This window comes from Phaseolus vulgaris, chromosome 2 (genome assembly GCF_051622355.1).
Source record: "Phaseolus vulgaris cultivar YP4 chromosome 2, ASM5162235v1, whole genome shotgun sequence".
Lineage (NCBI taxonomy): Eukaryota > Viridiplantae > Streptophyta > Magnoliopsida > Fabales > Fabaceae > Phaseolus > Phaseolus vulgaris.
The window spans coordinates 15,832,499-15,856,419 of NC_143499.1; the positions used below are offsets into that span (position 1 = coordinate 15,832,499).

The 23,921-nt window shown below is 31.7% G+C and overlaps 3 protein-coding genes across 14 annotated transcripts; 1 reads left to right on the forward strand and 2 right to left on the reverse strand.

Moving 5' to 3' along the window:
• Positions 1-1,971: 1,971 nt before the first annotated feature.
• On the reverse strand, positions 1,972-5,013 carry LOC137810787 (ubiquitin-conjugating enzyme E2 2). 5 transcript variants are annotated; one of them, XM_068612217.1, is made up of 6 exons: positions 4,837-5,013; positions 4,136-4,292; positions 4,027-4,052; positions 3,204-3,293; positions 2,709-2,797; positions 1,972-2,240 (listed from the first exon to the last, which is right to left on the reverse strand). In XM_068612217.1, exons 2-6 carry the CDS (start codon positions 4,258-4,260, stop codon positions 2,112-2,114), a joined length of 459 nt encoding a protein of 152 aa, XP_068468318.1. In that variant the 5' UTR covers positions 4,261-4,292; positions 4,837-5,013; the 3' UTR covers positions 1,972-2,111. The 5 variants fall into 5 exon arrangements, with proteins under 5 accessions (XP_068468318.1, XP_068468319.1, XP_068468320.1 ...); XM_068612218.2 differs by having other exon boundaries at positions 4,824-4,992; XM_068612219.1 differs by having other exon boundaries at positions 4,760-4,986.
• A 4,079-nt stretch (positions 5,014-9,092) lies between these two features.
• Positions 9,093-13,674, forward strand: LOC137810788 (Pentatricopeptide repeat (PPR) superfamily protein). 8 transcript variants are annotated; one of them, XM_068612226.2, is made up of 5 exons: positions 9,093-11,535; positions 12,034-12,507; positions 12,951-13,211; positions 13,313-13,355; positions 13,461-13,674. In XM_068612226.2, exon 1 carries the CDS (start codon positions 9,232-9,234, stop codon positions 11,116-11,118), a length of 1,887 nt encoding a protein of 628 aa, XP_068468327.1. In that variant the 5' UTR covers positions 9,093-9,231; the 3' UTR covers positions 11,119-11,535; positions 12,034-12,507; positions 12,951-13,211; positions 13,313-13,355; positions 13,461-13,674. The 8 variants fall into 8 exon arrangements, with proteins under 8 accessions (XP_068468327.1, XP_068468328.1, XP_068468325.1 ...); XM_068612227.2 differs by having other exon boundaries at positions 9,118-11,535; positions 13,286-13,355; XM_068612224.2 differs by having other exon boundaries at positions 9,118-11,535; positions 12,034-13,211.
• On the reverse strand, positions 11,136-13,617 carry LOC137810790 (Cystathionine beta-synthase (CBS) protein). The gene is made up of 5 exons (XM_068612228.1): positions 13,449-13,617; positions 12,894-13,336; positions 12,258-12,524; positions 12,012-12,184; positions 11,136-11,499 (listed from the first exon to the last, which is right to left on the reverse strand). The coding sequence occupies exons 1-5, from the start codon at positions 13,615-13,617 to the stop codon at positions 11,217-11,219; spliced, it is 1,335 nt and encodes a 444-aa protein (XP_068468329.1). The 3' UTR covers positions 11,136-11,216.
• Positions 13,675-23,921: the final 10,247 nt, after the last annotated feature.

Sequence of the window (23,921 nt, forward strand, 5' to 3'; positions counted from 1 at the left end):
GTTTTTAATTTTCTTGATTTGATTTATATATCTACTAAAATTTCATATTTAATTATAGGTTCATAAAAAAAGAAGGTTTATGTCATGTATAACTTGAAGTTGAAAAATAATCAAATTAGAAAAATGTTGTTCTCCCATTTGATGACATTTGAATGGATAACTGAAAAAGGAGAAGGTGTTTGTTGAACATGAGAGCTTTGATGTGTCAAATCCACATGAAGTCTAAAGCTGTGCTGCTTTTTGGGTTTGGGTTTAGATTAGGTGTTTAGAATCTTTGTTAAGATCAGTCCTTAAGCCTATGCAAAGCTTGATCAAAACTGTTTTAAGAAACTAAATGTTTTTCCAAGTAAAGAGAAAACAACTGGTTGATTTGTCGAAATAATCGGTTGTTTGTCACTTAGCTAGTTGGATGTTTTGAAACTACTTTTTGAATCAGTTGTGCAATTGTTTGATTCATTCAACCGGTTAAATCGTGGTTTCAACTGGTTAAATGTGTGTTTTCATAACATATTTTTGAAAACTTGTTTTAACTGATTTGGCTGTTCAAAACTGCCTACAACGACTGCTTTTCAAAGGCTATAAATCTTTCATTCAAATCAATTTACATACAAAAAATACAACAAGTATTGATTCAGATTTGACAAAGAGATTTGGTTTTTGAAAGAGTTTTCAAAAAGAGGAAGATTGTTTTTCAAGCTTTGTTGTGGTGACAAGAGCTAATCATAGGATCTATGGTTCTATAATTCCAGGTGTTTTCTATCTTTGCTTAGTGTCTTGTAATTGTACTTTGTTTACATACTATTTGTTGTTGAAATCCTGTAAAGACAGAGGTTGTTCTTTCTTGAGGTGTTAAGTTGCAAAGGGGATGAGTAGGCTTTGTGGGATTCAAAGTCACCTCTTTGTGGTGTGTGTTGTAATTTGTGTTGATTGTTAGTGGAAACTCAGAGGATTGTCTGAGAACTGGATGTAGCTCAAGGATTGAGTGAACCAGTATAAAACCATTGTGTAAATCTCTCTTTCTCTCAAACTCTCAAACTGTTTGATAATTCAGCTGCTATAAACAACCGATTAAAACCCATTTTGAACCGGTTAAGATTCTAATATCTATTTCTTTTGGATTGTTTGATTGCCTTCCTTAAGTGACTATCCGAGTTGTTTGTTAAAGATTCATTCTAAACCAAGTATTTGCGAAAATCTTTTACAAAACAGTTCACCCCCCTCTTGTTTAAGCCATAATTCTTACCGTGTTGGGGTTAAGCAAACTGAAATTGAAGATGATGGTGTAAATGTTGACTTAGCTGGAACAAATTTAAATAATCTAATTCTAGATGATGTAGTTGATCTTGATAATATAGTTTCTTATGATAATGTTGATGAACAAATTTCATCTAAGAAGAATTTGAAGATGGTGATCAAGATCTTGGAGATGATTTTCTTAGAGGATTAAATGAATGAGAACTTGGTAACATTTGACAACTAATATTTTGTTGGTGTACGAACTTGTTTATTTCAATAATGTGAAATTGGTATCATGAATATTTTTTTTATTGAATTTTTATATGAAGTACGAGTCTATGAGTCAGGTTTACAACTCGAGTTTACAAACCTCTCACGAGTCTAATAACCTTGATAATCATTATTCATTTATCAATTTTAGGAAGAGATTTTTTCATAATTACTAAGAGAAAATATCTTTAAAATATTCTTATTCATCTTAGCATATTTTTAATTCCTTATTTTAAAGAAATGAGGGTTATAAAATGTGATAAAAATGTAAATGTTGTGATTGTTATGAATAAAATATATATTTTTCTTATATAGTTACGAGTGAAACTTTTGCTTAGGTTCCTACAAATAATTCCTTGTCCCCTTAAACATTTCGGTGAAGCTTTTGCTTAGATCATGGGTCAAACATAGTGTCTTAACAAAGTTATCCTACCACATAAAGTCATAGGCAGAACATAGAGATCATAGGTGGAACATCTATTCATATAAGTTTGAAGAAGCACATTACCAAGAGTTACAAAAGAGAATTGTTGTTTTAAGTAATTCTATGGTTATTCAATCAGATCCTTTGCAACCTTTCAACAGCAATAGAAACCCTAAGATAATTAATCAGCAGTCCAACTCTGCTCAACAATCTCTCGTATTCTTCTGTTGTATTCACGTTTGTTTTCACCAAACAACCGAGCAGCTTCTGAATTTGCTGGAGAATTTGGGTTTGGATCACAAAGCAATGACTGCAACAAAGAGAAAAAGCACACACAACACTTATATATTCTTCAAAATGCTTACTAATTAGTCAAACAAGTGTTTTTCTATCTTATCATAAAGAAAACAGTGATAGCACTAAATAAATGCAATAATTCTCTTGCATAAAGTAGAGAATGAAAATCTATAAAAAGGACAATCTTTGTTTTCTAGAAGCAAGCCAACTGCAAAAGTTTTCTAGTTAAGAAGAAAAAAAAATGAGATTACAATACAGCTAGATGCAATTGAATCTTTTCCACTTATATTCTTAACTACATGAAGAAAAAAAGATAAAATGGAAAGAATACATAACTGCAAGGCCTAATCTGACAGATGATTGCATTGTTCGCAGGCAAATTTGACACTTACACATGAATCTACAAAAGATTCACTCTTGAACAACTGTTACTATCCAACACTAATTGATGAAAGTATGTAATATAGAGAATCATTATGACCTGAATTGAGGTAAGTATTGCAGCTACATCATAAATTGGGCTCCATTGATTTTGTAAAATGTCCAAACATATGCTTCCATCTGCATAAACTAAAATTGACAAGGGGAAGGTTGATCAGAACTGGAAACTACTGAAGTTAACATAGCAATGCAAATACTATTTATTCCCTTACATATCCATTGATCCATCGAAAAGAAAAAAAAAGGGTAACCTCTTGATAAAATATTTATGAAGAACAAACAGAACCACTTGGAACAATTATGTAAGCTAATTTAAGACAATATCTTATCCATAATAACCATTTCAAGTGGTTATTCTTCATCCATTGGTAGATTTAAATTATGATTTTCAGTTTTGTTTGAAATTGGATAGTAGATGATGAATATACATATAGTTCAAGTGGTTGTCATTCCAATTCCATTGTTACTACAGGGTTTTTAATATTTCTTGGCTCAAAAAGAGAAACAAGAAGACAAGTTATAGTTTCCTACTTACTGTTTGGATGAAACATTTGAGAAACAAAGCGCACGATAGGTGGCTTATTAGGATATTCCTCGGAGAACTGAAGTGTTAACTTAAACGTTCCTGAAAGACACCGAAATCACAACAGGTAAAAGACTCAGTGAGCTGGTTTAACTAAAATACCCTCATGTGAAGAATCTATCAAACAGTAAAATCACATTAAAAAGTCTAAGAAAATCAATACCAACATTTAACATCAACCATTTGCATGAATGAAATAAAAGCACGCCACTTTTTCAGGTGCTTCCAAATTGGATGCCGGATAATGAAAGCCTAACATTCTAGAATGTTTCTAGCACTTGCATAATAAAACATTGTTTACAGCTGCATACTAATAATAGATAACTGAATGCACAGTTCAACTTTCAAATTCTCAATTATCTGTAAATGCAGATAAACACAAGTCTCTGACTATCCACTGTGGCTCAAGGTTGTGCTATCATATCAATGGGTAATAGAAAGATGCTATGTTCGAGGGATTGATTACAAACTAAATAATCACAACTGATCAAACTTTAGTGAGATATGCAGCAGGATTAATTATATTTTGGGAAGTTTTTAATCTTAACCAATCTTTCTCATCCAACATTAGTTATAGTATAAATTTGTCCAAACTTATGGTCTGACCAACAAATGGCAAATAAATGTCAGCATCATATACAGAATATTCAAATCTCATGCTTGGTGGGAGGGGGGACAATACAGTATCCTAGGACATGCAAAGAAATTTTCACAAGAACATCAAAAGCAATATGAAGTATTTTGTGAGTAATTAAGGTTGAAGATATTATTGTACCTCCATCCCAAGGGGTGTCGTCTGGTCTAGAGAAACAAGAAGGAAATCATAATTAAACCACAATCCAAAACCACAAAAAGGAACAAACCCTTAAGGAGTCTTAACATACCCAAATATAACTGCATTCCAAAGCATAATATTATTGTCATGGGGAGCCCCACTGATGCCAGCTGGAGGATCTTGTTGCACTCTTTTAAAATCCCTCATGAGCCTCTTCTTTGCAGGAGTCGACATGAGAAACAAGAGAGAGACAGAGCAGCAAGCAACTGATTGAAGAAAGTAGAAATCTACAAGTTATTACACCACACATGAAAGTTTAAAGGAATCAAAACCCACACACAACGAGAGATAAACTTTCTTTTACAAGGATTCACAACAATCAAGCCATACAGTAATGATAGACAATGATCAAGTTTCACAACTTTAAGAATTATGTATGACGAAAATCCAATTCCTATAGATGTGTAACTGGGAAACAAACTATCCTCGTATGCATCACCAAGTTAAAAAGCTGGAAACTTTACACTGACAAAGTCAAAGCCACAAAGTGGGGGAAGCAAATTCATGCCTACACGGCAAAAAAACAACACACTCAAGGTCTTCTAAGACCCATAAACTTGGTTTTTCACAGTCACAAGCCCAAATCCTCAGCAGATCAAAACTCTTCCACTTCTCTCATAATAAATTTCCAAGGCAGGATTAGTAAAAACTAAAATCACTTTCATAAACAAACCTTCCTACAAGATCAAAAACAACTTTTTAAGCAAATCTGGGGTAGAGAAAAGAGCAAGAAGAACCTAAAAGGGAGACCTGTGAGTTGTGAATGAAGGTGCAGTCCGAGGAGAAAGGGAAAGATGGAAATGGTTAAAAAAAGAGGTGAACGTGAACAGAGTATTTGGTTTAATCATTTGAAAGTGTTTCCATGCTTATCAGTGAGAGAAAGAGATTCTTCTTCTCGTTATTATCATCATCATCATTAATAATATTATTTATTAGTACATGATGTATGAAAATTAAATATTTGTTTGTGTATGTGTCGCTTTCTTTCTAGTATAAATTGTGGTACAAATGACAACTTTTTCAACTCACCAGTGAAGGCTTTCACATACGTATATGTACGCGCCATGTCTCATTGTTTGTATGAAAATAGAAATCTGCATGCGTGCGTAACTACTGACCACTAGACATCATGATGTGAAGGAGTTGGTCGAATCACACTTCTAATAAACATTCATGTTCGATATCTCTTAGTATCTTGAAAACAATTCTCTCCAGCATTACAATTAAGAGGTAAACATAACAGTAAAACAACTTCACTGTTTTTTTTATTATGTGACACTTTTCATTCATTGTGTGCATAAATAAGAATTACATAAAGTGTATCAAACAACTTAAGAGATTTCGAATTCAAGTAAAATGTTTCAAGGACCACATTAAACTTTTTTTTATATATCAATTGTTGAGTTGAAGAGATCAAAAAAAAGTTGCAGTTAGATTCCTTTGCAGAGTTGAAGATACAAATGCATCAAATCATAGAGTATGATTCGTATGTGGACGGCAATGAAAGATAGAAGCAGATCCAAGAATCCATATATTTGTCTTCTCTTCCTGTTTCACGCAATAGAGAATATAAGAATATATCTTTGATACTTATCTCTGTCGTAGGAATCTACTTTTTGGTGAATTACATTGGCGCAGAACAAAAATGCTTTCGGCACTGCATGGACTAATACATGACAACAATAGTATTATAAGCGACATATTTATAAAAAAGATGAACAAGTTGCTGTGCTATTGGTCCAATCTCATATGTAATGCTTTTATTATAATATTTAATGGATTAATAGTAATATTCCAAATCTTAAAAATGCCTCCATTTTGTTGTACTTAGTTACATGTTTCTTCAGCATAGTTATTTCTTCCTCCACCCAAAGATGTTTTCATGAGATATTGCAAAAATCTAAATTACTGTTAGTTAGATTTTGGAATTATACATTTTGAAGATTTTTTAATTATACCATTTGAATCGAAAGTATATTGAATTCATTTTTGTTAAGAAATATAGAATGTATTTTTAAATTGTATAATTTAAATTATATTAATATCAAATTTAATAAATTTTGAATTGTATATTAGAATGTTGTTAAGTTGACGGAAAATTTAAACTTTTTCCATATAAAGAAGAAGGAAAAAAGAGTGTTGGAAGAAAGTTCCACCACATCAGTTCAAATTTGCACCCAACACATTGACGTGAAATGTCCATTTTGTCTTTAATAATTTAAAAGATTTTGTCTTTCAGATATTCATATCCGTAAGTCAAATCACAAAGTTCTGGATATACAAGTCCATAACTAATATGTCACTTATGAATTTGGTCATCTAAAAGCTTACATGAACAACATAAATGACCTTTTGGATGTCAAGATCCGTAAACAATCATAAATAAGTTATGAATCCCGATATCTAACACCATTTACAGCACACCATTTTGGACATGAAAATTTGGAACTCATAACTCATTTCTGGATATGGCCATCCAAAAGCTTAAATATAGCACAAAAATGACCTTCCGAATATCTAAATCCGAAATATATAACAAACATTTCCAGATTTCTGCATCTGTAAGCAAACATGAAGGCAAGGACAATGTTGGGTTTTAAATTTTATGTTGGGTGCATGTCTTAGATGATATGGTGCAGGGAGAAATTGCCAAGTTCCTTCAACAAAATAGATCCTTCAGCCCAACATAACCTCAATGCAAATGAACACTAATTACTTACTACACTCTTCATTTTCCTCATGCATCCTCTTTTGAAAATGTCAATTTTGTCCTTTTTTTTATTGTTACTCATTTGTCTCTCTGGAACTATGTTTTGGTATAAAGGAATTCTAAGTAATATTTTTTAAAAATTTAAATATTTTATAAATTTAAGTACTTTTAATTGAGTATCTGTTAAATTTTTTTACTCCATTTGAGTGTTTAAATTTTTTTGTGTGAAAATTTTGTTTGTTTTTGTCTACTCCCTCGTTTGATCTGGCGGATGATGTAAATGGTACTTTTGTTTTTGTCTCCAACTCCATCAAATCGTATCTTATTTCTCCAATTGGAGAGAAAATAAGCTAATTGATATATAAGTTGAAGACTAGATGGCAGAAATAATAGTTACGACATCCCATTAATAACAAAAATCAGACAATATGATACTTAAACCAAAAATATTCTGAGCACTCAAAAGACCGAAAATATTTCGTACTATGTTCAATTAAAAATACCCAAATATAAGAGATAACTTAAAAAATTTAATTAAACGGTTTTTTGATAGGGTTTTTATTCTTAACTAAAATTTACTACAAATCTATCATTTTTACATTTTCTTGATGTGAGTGAATCACTTTTAAGCGGGGAAATTTATTTGGGGTATTTTCAAAATAAATTTACCAGAATAAATTTTAATTTTTTTATGTAAATGAATACACCACATTAAAAACGCAAAAAATTAAAAATCTATATATCACAAGTGCTCAATAATCATTTGACAAATTTGATTTTGTTACGTGTTTTTCGTAAAAAAGTTCTTCCAGTACACTTTTTCAACGATTTCATAATTATCAGAAGTTTTTTAAATGCAAGAAGACATTTCTTGTAATCTAAGAGACGAAACTAGGGCTAAATTTCTTCCATTTACACTTTTATTTCCCTAATTATACTTTTTTGTTTTTATTTTTCTATCTAGCACCATTTTGTTTTTATTTCCTTATCTAGCACCCTTTTATTAAAAATAAATATTTTTAATTTTTAAAATAGTTAGAAATATAATTAATGAATAAAGAAATGAATTTTACAAAATAAAAATAAAAAAATAAAAAATTTAAAATGTTTAGTTAAATTTTTTTTAAGAATGAAGAAAATAAAAAATTAAACTCTACAATAAGTAAAAGTTGAATTTATAAATATAAATTAATATTTATTTTTATTATTATTGATGATGTAATTATGTTAATTTCAAGTAAAAAATTACAGAACATAATTATAAAAAAACCAAAGTCAATTAATATTAATTAATAGTGGACACACAAATAATATTAAAGTGTCTACCCTAAATGCAAAATTCTAAAAAAAAATGAATGCAAATGTTATACTTAATGCTTAAAAATGAGAAGAAAAGAATGAAAAAATAAATAAGTTTAGAAAATAAAACAACAACAATAAAATAAAAACAAAAAACAAAAAACAAAAATAAATAAAGAATGACACAAAAAAAAAATAATAACTAAAAACATAAAAGATATAAAATAAAGGCAAAAAAAAATAAGATAAAGATAAAAGATATAAAAAAAATCCAAATAAGATAAATATAAGATATATATGACGATAATAAATAAGTATATGTTGATCATAAAAATAAAAATAAATTAAAAATGATCATTCATTTAATACTTTCTTCAATGGTACATTAAATAAGTGTGTGTGAAATGAAACATAATTAATGACTAGAAGTGCACAATCCAGTAATGTTGGGACAAGGTCTATGTGTGTCCTGGTGTTTGACAATATGAACATTTTTTAGTTCGATCATGTTGTTCTCTTATATCCATATCAGTCCTTATTCAACTTGATTTTTTTATAATTATGTCATGTATTTTTTACTTGAAATTAACATGATTACATCATCAATAATAAAAATAAATATTAATTTATGTTTATAGATTCAACTTTTATGTTGTTATAAAGTTTAATTTTTTATTTTTTTCATTCTTAAAAAAAATAATTTTTAAACTAAACATTTTAAATTTATTACTTTTTTATTTTTATTTTGTAAAAACTCATTTCTTTATTCATTAATTATATTTCTAACTATTTTAAACATTAAAAATATTTATTTTTTAATGCATTCAAAATTAAAATTATCATTTTTTTTAATTTATTATTTATTTTTGAAATGGTGCTAGATAGGGAAATAAATAATAAAAGGGTGCTAGAAAGGAGAATAAAAACAAAAATATGCTAGATGAGGAAATAAAAGTGTAAATGATGTAGATAGAGAATTTATCCCATGAAACTATCTATAATAGCATAAAATAAAAGAAATTGAGGTGAGTTTCCCTCCATAAACTCTCACTTGTGTGCGTTGCAAAATGCTGAGTAGTCTGAGAGGGTCACATTAACAAACATGTAGAAGACGCAAAGCAAGAGATTAACATTCGATGAGGAGAGATCACATATCACTCACAAAACTCGTTGCTAATGGCTTCTACAAAGAAGCACTTTTCCTCTTCTCCCATCTCCATTCTTCTTCTTCCCCTACAATTCATTCCTTCACCTTCTCCACTCTCTTCAAAGCATGCGCCAAACTTCGTTTCCCTTCCCACACCCAAACCCTCCACGCCCATCTCCTCAAAACCGGTTTCCACTCCGACCCTTATGCTACCTCCGCCCTGACCTCTGCCTATGCTGCTATCCCTCTCCATTTCCTCGACGCACTCAAGGTGTTCGACGAAATGCCCCAACCAAACGTTGCCTCTCTCAACGCAGCGCTTTCGGGTTTCTCCCTAAATGGGCGTAGCGGAGAAGCTATCCGGGTGTTCCGGCGAATTGGGTTGGGCCCCTTGAGGCCCAACTCGGTCACCATTGCGTGCATGCTCGGTGTTCCTCACGTAGGTGTTAACCATGTTGCGCTTATGCATTGCTGCGCGTTGAAGTTAGGAGTTGAATTTGATGTTTATGTTGCCACCTCGCTTGTCACTGTGTATTCCAGGTGTGAAGAGTTAGTTTCTGCGACTAAGGTGTTCGAGGAATTGCCCGTGAAGAGTGTAGTGAGTTACAATGCTTTTATTTCGGGTTTGTTGAAGAATGGGGTTTTTCATTTGGTGTTGGATGTGTTTAGGGAGATGATGAGAGAAGTGTGTTTGGAGTGCAAACTCAATTCAGTGACGTTGGTGTCTGTTCTTTCTGCATGTGGTAGTCTACAAAGTGTTCGTTTAGGGAGGCAGGTTCATGGGCTTATTGTGAAACTTGAAGCGGATGATGGGGTTATGGTGGTGACTGCACTTGTCGATATGTATTTAAAGTGTGGTTTTTGGCATTCTGCTTTTGACGTTTTCACGGGGGCGGAAGGGAACAGTAGGAACTTGATCACATGGAACTCTATGATTGCTGGAATGATGTTAAATAAAGAGAGTGAGAGATCTGTTGATATGTTTCGACGGCTGGAATCTGAAGGGTTGAAGCCTGATTCAGCAACTTGGAATTCCATGATTAGTGGGTTTGCGCAACAAGGGGTGTGTGGGGAAGCTTTTAAGTACTTTAGGGAAATGCAGTCTGTTGGAGTGGCTCCGTGTTTGAAAATTGTTACTAGCCTTATGTCAATGTGTGCAGATTCATCTATGTTACGGCATGGAAAAGAGATACATGGTTTTGCTTTAAGAACAGATATCAATAGGGATGATTTTTTGGCTACTGCTCTGGTTGACATGTATATGAAATGTGGGCATGCTTCTTGGGCACGAGAAGTTTTTAATCAGTTTGATGCAAAACCAGATGATCCTGCATTTTGGAATGCGATGATAGGGGGTTATGGAAGAAATGGAGACCATGAATCTGCGTTTGAAATCTTTAATAAAATGCTGGAAGAAAGGGTTCGACCAAACAGTGCAACATTTCTTTGTGTTTTATCTGCTTGCAGCCACACAGGTCAGGTTGATAGAGGGTTACCAGTTTTTAGAATGATGATAAGAGAGTATGGCTTGCAGCCAAAGCCCGAGCATTTTGGTTGCATTGTTGATCTTTTAGGTCGGTTTGGTCAGTTGGGTGAAGCTAAAGGCCTGGTGCAGGAATTAGCAGAGCCTCCTGCATCTGTTTTAGCTTCTTTGCTTGGTGCTTGTAGGTCATACCTAGATTCAAATCTTGGGGAAGAAATGGCCATGAGGCTTCTAGATATAGAACCAGAAAATCCAACTCCTCTGGTGGTCTTGTCTAATATATATGCCGGGCTGGGAAGATGGAAGGAAGTAGAAAGGGTAAGAGGGATGATCACGGATAAGGGATTGGACAAACTCTGTGGCCTTAGCATGACAGAAGCTGCATCAAAATAAAACTTACATAGAAAAACTTTAAATAAAATGTTCTCTCAGATAATATAAGAGTTTGTTACATTTGGAGTATCTCCTCCATATTTAAACTTCCAGAAAAATCACTGACTCAACATCTCCTTTACTGCAAATCCATAGTAATCATCAAAATGGTAAGGAGGTTCGGTGACAAAACAAGAGATAACATCTCTCAGTGTAATGACTCCAACTACTTCATTCTGTCCATCTACCACATGAATCCTGTGAATAGACTGAGAAGTAAGAGTATGGATCACACTCTGCATTGTCGCGTCAGGCTTGCATGTTATAGGCTGGTGGCTACCGTTTCCAGTTTGCAGGGACGAAGAGACAATTTTGTTCATGAAATCCATCACAGTCAGCTTCCTGGGATTCAAAAGTAGCAGCGAGGAGAGCATTTCAGTTAAGTATAATTAGTTCTCTTACAAGCCTGTGTAATGATAGCCTAAGATGTCCGTGTTCTTTGTTTTCGTAAGTTTAAGAAATTAAAATATCACCTCACACTCACACTCACACTCACACTCACACTCACACTCACACTCACACTCACACTCACACTCACACTCACACTCACACTCACACTCACACTCACACTCACACTCACACTCACACTCACACTCACACTCGTGTATTAAATAGACAACACGGTGGATTAATTTTATTTTATTTTTGTAATTTGTTCTCATTTGTTTTATTATCTTTTCTTTTTACCGAAAATGCTAGAATATCTCTAGTTTCCCCACCACCAGTTTTATTTGCCTCAGTTTTCTTGTTAACTGTAAAATCCATTTTCATCTAATTTTTGAGTTCTTTACAGAATGACATATATGTCTCACTAACTATTGTCAAAGACGCTTAGAATTTTTACTTTATTGTACCTAAAATTTGTGAACATCTCAGGCCTTAGCAGCAAGTATCTGATGTCTCGTATGCTCACGTTTCCAACAATGCTCTTCCTTGGCCCCTCTACTACAGGAAGACCACCGATTTTATTATCCCTCATTTTCTTGAAAGCTTCAAGAATCAACTCATTGCTCTGGATGCTAATAACCTGGACAGGAAGAAAAATTAAGTTTTTAAACCTTCAAGGCAAGGGAAACTGAAAATTTAAGACACCAACTTGCCTCAGCTGTAGACATAAATGGAAGTCCCAGATCAGATATACACTTTTCTGCAATGCAGTCAAACCAATCTCTGCCTTTGCATCTCTCAAGACCTTTGACAACTGCAGACTGAGTAATGAAGTTTACCATGTCAGGTTTACCTGGTTCTATCACAGGTACATTCCTCAGCCTATACTTTGAGAGAAGCAACAAGACAGTCAACATAGCGCTCTCTTTTCCAACTGGAACAAAAGGTGCCCATCGATATGATGTAAGTATTGATTTTACCTGAAACCATAAATCAACATAAATGTTTTTTTCCTTTTCAATATGGAGTTAAGGGAAGAATTTAACTGACCGTATTTGGCTTAATTTACGAAAAAAAATATCCCAAATGAATTATGTAGGAACATAGCCATCTTATTTTCTATGATTGGCTACAGCCTACAAGTACAATAAAATCTAAACATATAAATAACTAGCTAAACCCAGCCTAGCTCTGATCGTACTGGCCTTTACTATTAATGAGATATCCTTAAAAAAGATTCCTTCTCAATGAAGGAAGAGAGGTGCTCATACCAAGACACAGAGCTAACATGAACATAAAAGCCACGAACCCAAAGTTAACTCCAGAACCCCTGCCATTCTCATGCTTACCGTTGTTGACTTGAAGGGTTCTTCTTCCAGTATTACTTTGTAAAAATCTTCTCCCAGGTCATCGGCAGCTTGAGGTGCATCGTTAGCCATCACATTATCTGCAGCAATGCCACCTACCAGTGCAGCACCTGCTGCAGCGGCGGTTAGTCCAGCGATTGCAGCAGGACCTGTCATTCCCAATGCTAGTGCTCCCAAAGCACCCACGGTTCCTGCACCAACTCCAGCAGCTGTTGCTGTACCTGTTGATATAGCAGCTGCTGCAAGTTCTGCGCTCTCCAGCACCCAGAGAATGATGGCTGAGTAATCTATGATGCCAAGGTACTTGCTTCTCCAATCTGAACTAGTAACAGCGTCTGGGTCTTTAACTGGTGCTGCTAAAATGTTGCTTTCAGATAGAATCTTAACTGCTTCTCCTACAGGCGTATCTGCTAGAATTTCAATCACTACCAAGGCATTTTTCATGTTAGTGTTTTTGTCCATGCAGATCCTTGACTCAAATTAAATGCATAAGATGACAATGACTGAATGAATTCTTTTATGTGGTTAATCGCTTACCTTTTCCGCTAGGAACTTCTGGAAAAGAAGAGACTGGAATCTTTGCAAAGGCATCTGTCAAGGTCTCCTGCAATGACTGTGGTAGCTTCTTTCTAGATTGTATGATTTCGAAATAGGTCTCACATTTTGAAAGTGAGTTGCTTGTTCTGAACTCCTGTTCTTGCGCCATATTTGGAACTAAAGGCATGAATTAGTATTAATTGATGCTTCAATAATTTTCACAAAACTACAGAATTGTAGTCGTGCAGATATGTAGAATAGACCCCGTCTACTTAGTTTACATTGAAAATAAAGCTATCCCTTTCTGCTGTCAAAAGTTAGCAAGATCATTGGGATTTTTATACATTTTTTCAACAGCATCTTCTGGACTATGAAGGTTACTCTATTGCCATTTTGGTTCATTAATCTCTCAGATCTTACCACCCCTAGGATTTTGTTTCTCTCGAATTTGAAATGAAATGACAAGTGACTAAAAATCCTAAATGGCTGATAGCATGGTTTTATGCGGCAATTGCATGTATTACATTTTCTTTGGTAGGGACTTGTACTGGGAAGTGAGTTGGGTTGGGATGATATCCCTGCAAGATTCCGCCATGCAACTCTTTGATCTATTCATCCTCTAGAGGACTTATGATAATAACTACTCATCTCCCATATAATATAGGACGATAGGCCATAGTTGGCATCTCCCCCAATCCGTCATAACGAGAGATTTATATTACAATATTTGGTTAGAAATTGTTGATCTTAGGATACATAAATCGGAAACTGAAAATATAAACCGCAAATTCAATTCAAATTGTTTCATGAAATGCCTTTAAATTGTAATGCATGAACAATAGACTTTGGTTAGAAATCATGAAACCACGGAGATATAAATGGAGACAGATTGGATTACCACTTATTGACAGTGTTTCTAGATTTGAATAGGTAAGTTATAGACTATGATATGAAACCATGAAAAGATAAATATATGGAGAAAGATCGAAGATGACATACCTGTAAATATGTGAATGCCAAAAGATTCAGAGCCTGGGAATTTTAATTCTGTGTTCTATTGCAAAAGCAGTTATATCTGGTTTTTGGAATTATTGGTAGGGGTTACTAGCAGTGCCAAGTGTTGCTTGCTATTGGACGTGTGTCAAAGGATGGTTAAACCATTTGTTAACCGCTAATTGTTTTTCATCCCTTCAAGCACTATACTGCTTTGATCGTTTCTTACCTCCAATCTTTACATCAACAACTTCTAATCCCGACCACCCATTATTTTATGGTGTAAAGGTCGCAACTTCTTCCACTCTGAAAAAACTAAGTAGCACTCACTAAGTGTAGTGTATTCTAAAACTAAGTCCCTATTTCAAGTTAGAGGAGAATAAATTATACAAATTTTAATAAATTTAATATCACCTTTTAAATTAATTAAAATGTTTTCTGAGATAAGTTTTATCATGTTTCATATAACCTACTTTATCATCCTCTCACTGTTCCCAAGCTTTCTAAAGGAAGGTAAAGTCTCACCATATTAATTGTGATTAAAAAAATTTTAAACATCTAATCCCAATTAATATTTTGTAGGCTTAATTATGATTTTAGTGCTTGTCAAATGTGTGAATTTTGATTTTGATTCTTATAAAAAAAATATCGGTTCCTTTAAAATTGAGAATTATCACTTTTGATATTAGTATTAAATAACACTAATTAACTTGAAAAAGGATTAAATGATAGAAATAAATACTGTTGTTATAATGTATTGTTGGTTAATGTCACTTAAAAAACTCTTAAGATTCATAAAATAAATATTATTTATTTGTCATGAAAAATAAATATTACGAATGAAAAACAGTAAGTTAAAATTTTAGAGAAAGGAAAATCGAAGAAAAATATTTTATATAGACTAAAACAAAAGTTCACACACATTATATAAGGACTAAGAAGTGATTTTAAATTTTTATGAAAAATATATTTAAGCCTATTTTATATTTGTATATATTTAGGAGCAAATAAATATTTCACATGTAATAAAATATATTATATAATGAAATTATATACTTATTTTATTATAAAATATATGTTCATATTTTAGAATGATTTGCGCATCGTGATGTTATATTTCTTGAAATTATTATTATTATTATAATAAGAGCAAACACAAATACTCTTGCATATGTGTAAACATATTTTTTATTTTTATATTTCACATATAATTATAATTATATTTAATATTAAAAATTAAATAAATAATATTATTAGATAACATATATTTACCATTCATTTTAATAAATACGAATTTACATTAAAAGATATAATATTTTTTAAATATACCTACTAACATATTGTGATCAAAATATAAATGATTTAAGTTATATATATATATATATTATATAAATAAAGGGATTCCCTCTTAACTGTTCTTAATTTTGTTTTCATTTTATAAATTTATTTTATCTGTTATTATTTAACTGGAGAGGGGAGAGATTGATTAGTTATTTTTTCTGTTTTAAAGATCTTCTTCTCTATTAAATAAAAAATTAAAGATATTTGTAATATTTTGTGGACCAGGAGAGTGGAGATTTGGTAAGTTACTTTTCTGATTTAAACTGATATTCTTTTTTTATTAAAATTGTAGAATTTTTTTCTGATATAAACTGATATTCTTTTTTTATTAAAATTGTAGAATTTTAAAATTGATTTAAGAAACATATTTTATGATTCTTTATTAAAATTGATTTAAGAAACAGATTTTATGATTCTCCACTACACATAATCCACGTATCCTACTTCCCACTTTCTCTCTCCTATATAGGTACCTACTTCCCACTTTCTCTCTCCTATATAGGTACCTACTTCCCACTTTCTCTCTCCACTACACATAACACATTCTTTTTTTTACCATACTTTTCATTTCTTTGATTAATCTTTTTGAAACCCTAATTTGACATTTGTTTCATGAAATTGTAATTGAAGTTTGTGACTAGAGGGAACGAAAAGACTCAAAAGTTGCGCACTTCATCACAACAATAGGCACTTCATCACAACAATAGGTACTTCATCACAACAATAGGTAATTCTCTTTATATGCGTTTCAATTTGTAAAACACTAATTTGTCTTCTGAAATTGTGATTGAAACATGTGACTAGAGGGATAACTAAACTAAACTATATTCTCATTTCCTCATATTTTACGGAAAAGTTACTTCCAATTTGATTTTTAAGTTTTTTGTCATCACCATATCTTTTATCTTTGCTCTTTCTCTATATTTTCTTCTTTTAGGTTTTGATTTTTGAAATCATCTTAACTTTTTTCATAAAGTTATGATTTTAGAGACCACCTTCAAAATAGGTTCTCTCACCAGAGAGCATTATGTAGAGAAGGTATGTCATCGTGTTCTTAAATCTATGTTTTACATGTTATACTAATATTTTGTTTATTTTTTATTTGTTAACTGTAGAGAGTTAATATTCATAGCAAAATAGAGGAATCGGAGAAGGATTGTCGCGCTCACTCTCCCAATCGTAAGGTCGTAAGGTTCTAACACGAAGGAACATTATATTTGGGTGCGAAAGATGAGAACAATTTAAACGAGTCTCTATACAGGTCCAAGGGTCCAAGGTGAAGAAAAGAGAAGCAGATTTCATTGCATTTTCTTCTTTTGTATATAATATTTTTCAAACAATTGAGGATGAATTTTTGGTGTATTGTTTAATGGCGTCATATGTATTGTAATGATTGTCATATATTATTGGTTGTTTATAGACCTAATGAAAAATATTGGTTTAATTCCTATAATTGATAAAATATTAAAAATTATTAAAAAAAATATGAAACTCAAATTCTATTTAATTATTTTTTCGGTTGAGTTTGTAGTTTTAAATAAATTTTAACTATTACCAAATACATATATTTTTACCCATAATTAATAAAATATTAAAAACTATAAAAAATATGAAACTCAAATTCTATTTAATTATTTTCTATCTTGAGAGACGGTTTTGAATTCAAATGGTAATTTTGAATTTTAAATTTTGAAAATTCATTCATTCTCTTTACCATATGTAACTTTTAATTACTGCTCTTAACTATTTTATTAACCTACTCTTTAACTATAAACTCTTTAACTTCTCATTTTAATGTTATTAAGAGAAATTGTTTTTGAAGAATAAAAAAATACTAAAGAAAGAGAAATAAAAAATGCGGATACACACTACTAACTGTATACTCTTTAACTTCTCATTTTAATGTTATTAAAAGAAATTGTTTTTGAAAAATAAAAAAAATACTAAAGAAATAGAAATAAAAAATGCGGATACACAGGCATGTCAGTACCTGTGTTCCCGCTAGTGTATATATATATATATATATATATATATATGATAAATTACAAATGTCACGTAAAATTATAATATATATTTCTATATACGGACAAAATTCCTTATACTCTAAGTATAAATAATAATTCTTATCTCATCAAGTTGCCAGAAAAGTCACTGCTCCTATTAATTCCAAACCACCATTACCATTGTCTCATACACTTTGGTTGTTTTAATTTTAGAGATAAAAAATAATTAATTGTTATAATAATTAAATTAGAGATAATTTTAGAGATTTAATTAATTTATTTATTTTTAAATTAGTTTCTATTATTGTTAAATAGTTTCTAAATTGATATCTAATTAACTATCAATGTTTTTGCTACTAAATTTATAATCTAAATAATTGGTAGTTAAAACCTTGGTAGCTAAGAAGATACAAATTTAAAAATTATTTAACAATTTTTTTTTATTAGCAATAGAAACTAATTTATAAACCAAATTTTTTTTTTCCTCTAAAATGGTCTCTAATTTAATTATTATAACAATTAATTATTTTTATCTCTAAAATTTGTTTCTATTGAATGATTGTCTTGAATGATTGTCTTGTAATATTTAATTAATCTGCTTTATCTGTTGTTATGTTGTGACCAAAATTATTGAATGAAGATTATTAAATTGTGAATATTATATAAAATTAATTATATTGTCTAAACATTAATTCTGAAATATATGTTGTCAATGCATTAATTTCAGTGTAAAGATTAATCTTTATTTTACTTTGCCTCACAAATTATCAGGGTGATTTATTTGAATTTATTTTGATAAAGATTCGACAACACATAAAATAAAATTAGATTAATCCAACTTTTTCTTTAGGTAGGAAAATGTAGAAAAATATTAATTATACGTATATAATAAAAATAAAAATAAAATATTTTTTCATTATGATAATTTATATACGTGATTGTTAATTAATCAATTCATAATTAAATATAAGTGGCTGTCATCAGGTTGACGCCATATATGCTTCTACCTAGCTGATAATTAGAATCAGGTCAAAAAGTCTCCATCTAATAACCATTTCGTCTAAAACATAAAATAATAAAATAAAATATTAATATAAAAATAAAATGGAAAGTAATTATCTACACGTTTATAAAGTGAATCCTCTTAATATACATTTGATTTTCTACTTTTTACTTAACATATATAGAAATAATTTTGGATGAGTCAAAAATGAAAAATGAAAAAAACATGTAAAAGAAAAGTGATGAATTAATTAAAGAATTTTTTTTCTTCAGTTTTGAGTTTCTCTTCTTCTTAAGTTTTTTCTCTTCTTCCATTGATAGTTTTGGAATCAGAGAGTGTGATGATATTCACGTTAAAGTTAAGATTGACTTGATAGTAGATACAAAAGAATAATGGTTTTGGAATAAAGAGAGTGATTGTAAATGAAGATTATTTTATTTGATATGTGAGATTTGATGTGAAAATGTGTGTAAGAGTATGCTCTTTCTTTCTTTCTTTCTGTTGTTTACTTAAAATGAGGAATTAAGGAAAGAGTGGGGGAATAGTATAAAAATTGTACACTAGTATTAAATTAAAAAATAGTTTTATTTTTTAAGTAATTCATATAAAATGACAAAATACTCCATTGTACTAATAAAATGAGATATATTAAATAAGGGTAGAATTGAAAGAAATTTATGTACACAAAAAAGTGGTTATAATGGAGAATCTCCTTTATATATAGGTATAGATAAGTATAAATTATTATTATTATGATAACTAAGATGGTAGTGTTAGTCATATAAAGAATTATTCAGTTAACACTTTTCATATTTTAAGAATACTTTTTAAATATTAAAATAGAAAATAAAAGTTGGAGTCTCAAATTTTCATGGCTTATAATCTTTTTCATCCTTAACATTTTATTAAAATTTGTAAAAATACATAGAAAATATTAAAAGATTTTGTTGAACAAACTATACTTTTATAAAAAAATTCTACTTACATGCAAGAGACTTCCTAGAGAAACTTTATGAAACCAAATTGACCAAATATTAAGTATTATATAGTTAAGGAATTGAACATAATCAAATGGGAGGCGCTACATGCTTCTTCTCAAACTTCTCTAACCGTTATGGGGAATATGACATGTAAATAATTTTTTAGAGATGAGAAGGGTAAAAGAAGTGTTCATATCAATGAAGCTAAATAGGTGGAGAAAAATGTTTGGATTTCTCAGGTTCTATGATGTTAAGAATACAAGAAGAACAAAGATGAAACTAGACAAGATAAGACTTGAGAGTTTTAAGGTACATGTCATATTCCAAAGTATAAATTGGAGGAGAAACAAAATATTAACAACCATACATGAGAGACGAGAAACAAAATTATCAAAAATCAAATAGAAGGGGAGAGAAGACAATAACAAGGAACATGTTAGCTCACTACAAGAAAATCTCGAATTATTTACAGATTATTACATACGGATCAAAATCCGTATGTAAAGTGAACATTACATACAAATTTTTACATACGGATTCTATTTCGTATGTAAATAGATATTACATATGGATTTTTCCGTATGTAAACCAAAGGTAATTACATACGGATTATATCCATATGTAACTTTGGCGCCATGAAGCGGGAATAAAATTTCGTATGTAACTTTGGAACAATGAAGCAGAAAGTAAAATAAAATCTGCAGTGAATGGAATTCGAAACCAGGTTCCTTCAGGTTCATTCGAAGATCATCATTCGGGTGAAGCCCCTTCAGTTAGACCATATGCTTGTCTTATTCTACGACATGGAGCAAGTTCTTATCTTCTATCACATATACATGGACTACATTTTGACTCTACTGCACATGTTGGTTCTTCACCACTGAGCCTGGGACTAAATGTTAGTACTCCACTTCGACCGCATGTTACTACTGCACCACTTGGACTATAAATCCTACTCCATAGATGGGGAAAAATGTTTGGATTTCTCAGGTTCTATGATGTTAGGAATCTGATACAAACCAAGTAGCTATGAAGATGACCAAGGAAGCAAAAGACAAAGCACATGATGAGCAATCATCTCAGCAAACAATTCAAGACCCCACCAAGGATCTCATGAACCCGACCAGAGGAGATGGACATAAACCAGAGCATCAACTGTTCTTCCTTTTGGTCATCTTAAAAGATAGAATATGTTGTAAATAATTTGGGCTCACTTTAGGGGTCCAAATAGCAAAGATAGGCTAGAATAAGGTACCTTTAACTTAATAGGGGGTGTAGTTAACATTTTATCTTGTTCCTAGCCCTTTAGGAAGGGATTTTGACCTAGTTTCTAGAAGGACAAGCCTAAGGTGCGGGTTTGACTTAGTCAAACCCTAAGGCTGCCCTTTTTTTTTGCGTTTCCCATCTTACCCTTCATGCTTGTTCTCCAAGGCTCCTTCACCTATAAATAGGAGGCTTACCTCATTGTATTTTACAAGTTGAATTTGATTGAAGTAAAGAAACTTTGCACAAATTGTGTGAGCTCTTAGTGAGGCTTATGTCCTCTTAGGTTTGAGGTCTTATCTTGAGTGATTTGGGAAGCTCTCAAGTGGCGGCCAACACACTCATCTTGGAGCACATCACCCTCCAAGTGGCGTGACATTCCTCACCCACCATCATAAGTTTTCTCATTCCATTTTGCCTTTCCATTTTGCTTTTCCATTTTTCCAATCCATTTTATGTGTTTGTCTCTTAGTTTCTCTTCTTTGTTACTCTTGGGTTTCACTCATAATCATGAGTATGGTGGATCATTTGGGAGGCCATGACCACCATTGATGTTACCTTGTGCCCATTTTCAATTCTGCAATTGCATCTCATTCTCACCATATCTTGTTTTTCGTGAACTGCACCTTCACACTTACTTAGCCACTTGGTTAAGTTCGTGTCCAGTGAAAATCTTCCTTAGGTCTCACCATTAATTGTTAAAAACCCCAATTTTAAGTAAAAGTGTCACCATAAATGAAAACATCTAAAAATCAACTCTTGCAAGTTCGAGAGAATTCGACCTCGAATTTAGAACTCCTGCAAATATTATAGTGAGTTTGTTCACATGATTTGTATATGGTAGGTGTGAAGCAAACTTATGTTCATTAAGCTTAGGGAGATTACATGGTTGAATTCTAGCTAGAGGCCATGTTTAGAAAGAATATTTGGGGATGAAATGATTTTGGGAGAATCCTTTTAGAAGGTGATAACCTTTAGGAGGGTTTTGAATATCATCCCTAAACTTCTTAATCAAATATGTCAAGTATTTAAAATGTTTAGGTAATGAAAAAGATAAGGAAGAAAAACACCTTTGAGGTGAAGTGATGATACCCGTGTTATCTTGTCCTTCGTTTTCTCTTTCATTTCACTTTTGGTTTTTGTTTTAAGTTGGGCCTGATGTTCCTCTTTTAGCTTTGAGGTTCTTTTATTTGGACAATTGGTAGCTATGTGCCCAAACCCTAAACATTTAAAACATTTTGTGCTTGAAAGGTTTGATGGGTGACTTAGGGGTAGACGTAGAAGGTTTGTTGTTATAAATATTATAGGAAGAAGTGGTTTCTTTTGAAAATTTGGAAGGAGAAGTTGTTTGTAGAAATGTTATTTTTATCCTTCCCTGAAGATTTGTAGAAGCCATATTGATGAGTAGTTTTGAAAGTTGTTTTCGTCAAAATATGTGATTCCACCTTGATGGCTAGGTGAACCAACTTCTTTAAAGAAGAGTACTCATATAATTCTACAACATCTTTAATTTCTCTCCTTAAACCACTCACAAACCTAGTGATCTTTAACTCTTCACTATCATGCATATTTATCTTAGTCAAAGTTGTTTCTAGATCTTTAAAATATTCGTCTACCGTCCTAGGTCCTTGATGAAGTCGTTGGAGCTTCAACAAGAGTTCCTTCCTATAAGGAGGAGGAACAAACCATGCACACATACATGATTTCAAATCATACCAAGAGACCACGGTTGGCCTCTTGTTTAGCCCAATGTCCATTACAGTTTGTTGCCACCATTGGATGGCATAGTCTAAAAGAATTCGGGAAGCTAACCTAACCTTTTGGTTCTCGGTGACTTTATACACATTAAAGAGATGTTCAACTTTAGCTTCCCATTCTAAATACAAAGTAGGGTCATTGGACCCACTAAAGCTAGGTAATTTTACAAAATCAAAAGAATGTTGTGGTTGTTGTTGGTGTTGATGGTGTCGTTTGTCAAAATTGTGCACTCGCTAATCATGTTCTTGACTCCCATAGTGCATGGAATGTCTAGTTGTTCTTGGCGGCTACCATCTCCTTTCTTGAGTTTGCCTTGATTGAGCTTCTTCTAGTCTTTGCAATATTTTTGCTAATTGGCTTATTTCCTCATCTTTGTGGACCATTCACTTCTTGACCTCCACAAGTTCTCCCAAAAGGTGGGCTTTGTGATGTGATTGCAGTTTTGAAGATTCAGCTAAAGACAAATGACCCATAATGTTTGCACAAAGGAATCAAACAATTAGTGAAAAAGAAGTTAGAATACACTCTTTCAAGTTTGCGTCAATTTTGGTGAAAAGAAATCAAAAGGAGAACACTCAAAGCACTCAAAAAGAATTTTATCCTCTCAAAAAGGTCTTTCTTGGTATTGAAAAATTTCTCAAGTGAAAGAGGACAAAGGCAAACACACTTGATCTCAAAGAACAACAACAAAACTTAAGGAATTTGAAAAGACAAACAAGATAAGTTCAAAACAAGAAAGCTAAACCAAATTTTGGGAAAAAAGATTATGACAAAACTTGAAAAGGAAGACAAGCAAGAAAAAGGCACACAAAAAGACTTTAAGATACTTACTAAACTTTTAACAATGAAACTCTCTTTAGAAATTTGTCAAAGAAAAAGGATAAAAATTCCACAAAGGTTGAAATCAATTTGGCAATCAAGATGAACCCAAAATTTTGAAAATCTTGCTCTTTGAAAAAAATTGGAACACAATTTATTTTTGCGCAATCTCCTTTTTTAGTTTTTTTGTACTTGTTTTTTGATTATGGAAATGAAATGTCATAGTTTTGATCATGCATATTTTCATATAACTCCAATTTTCACAAAAAGTTTGAGATTCAAAATAATTGATCTATGGAAATCTTTTATTTGG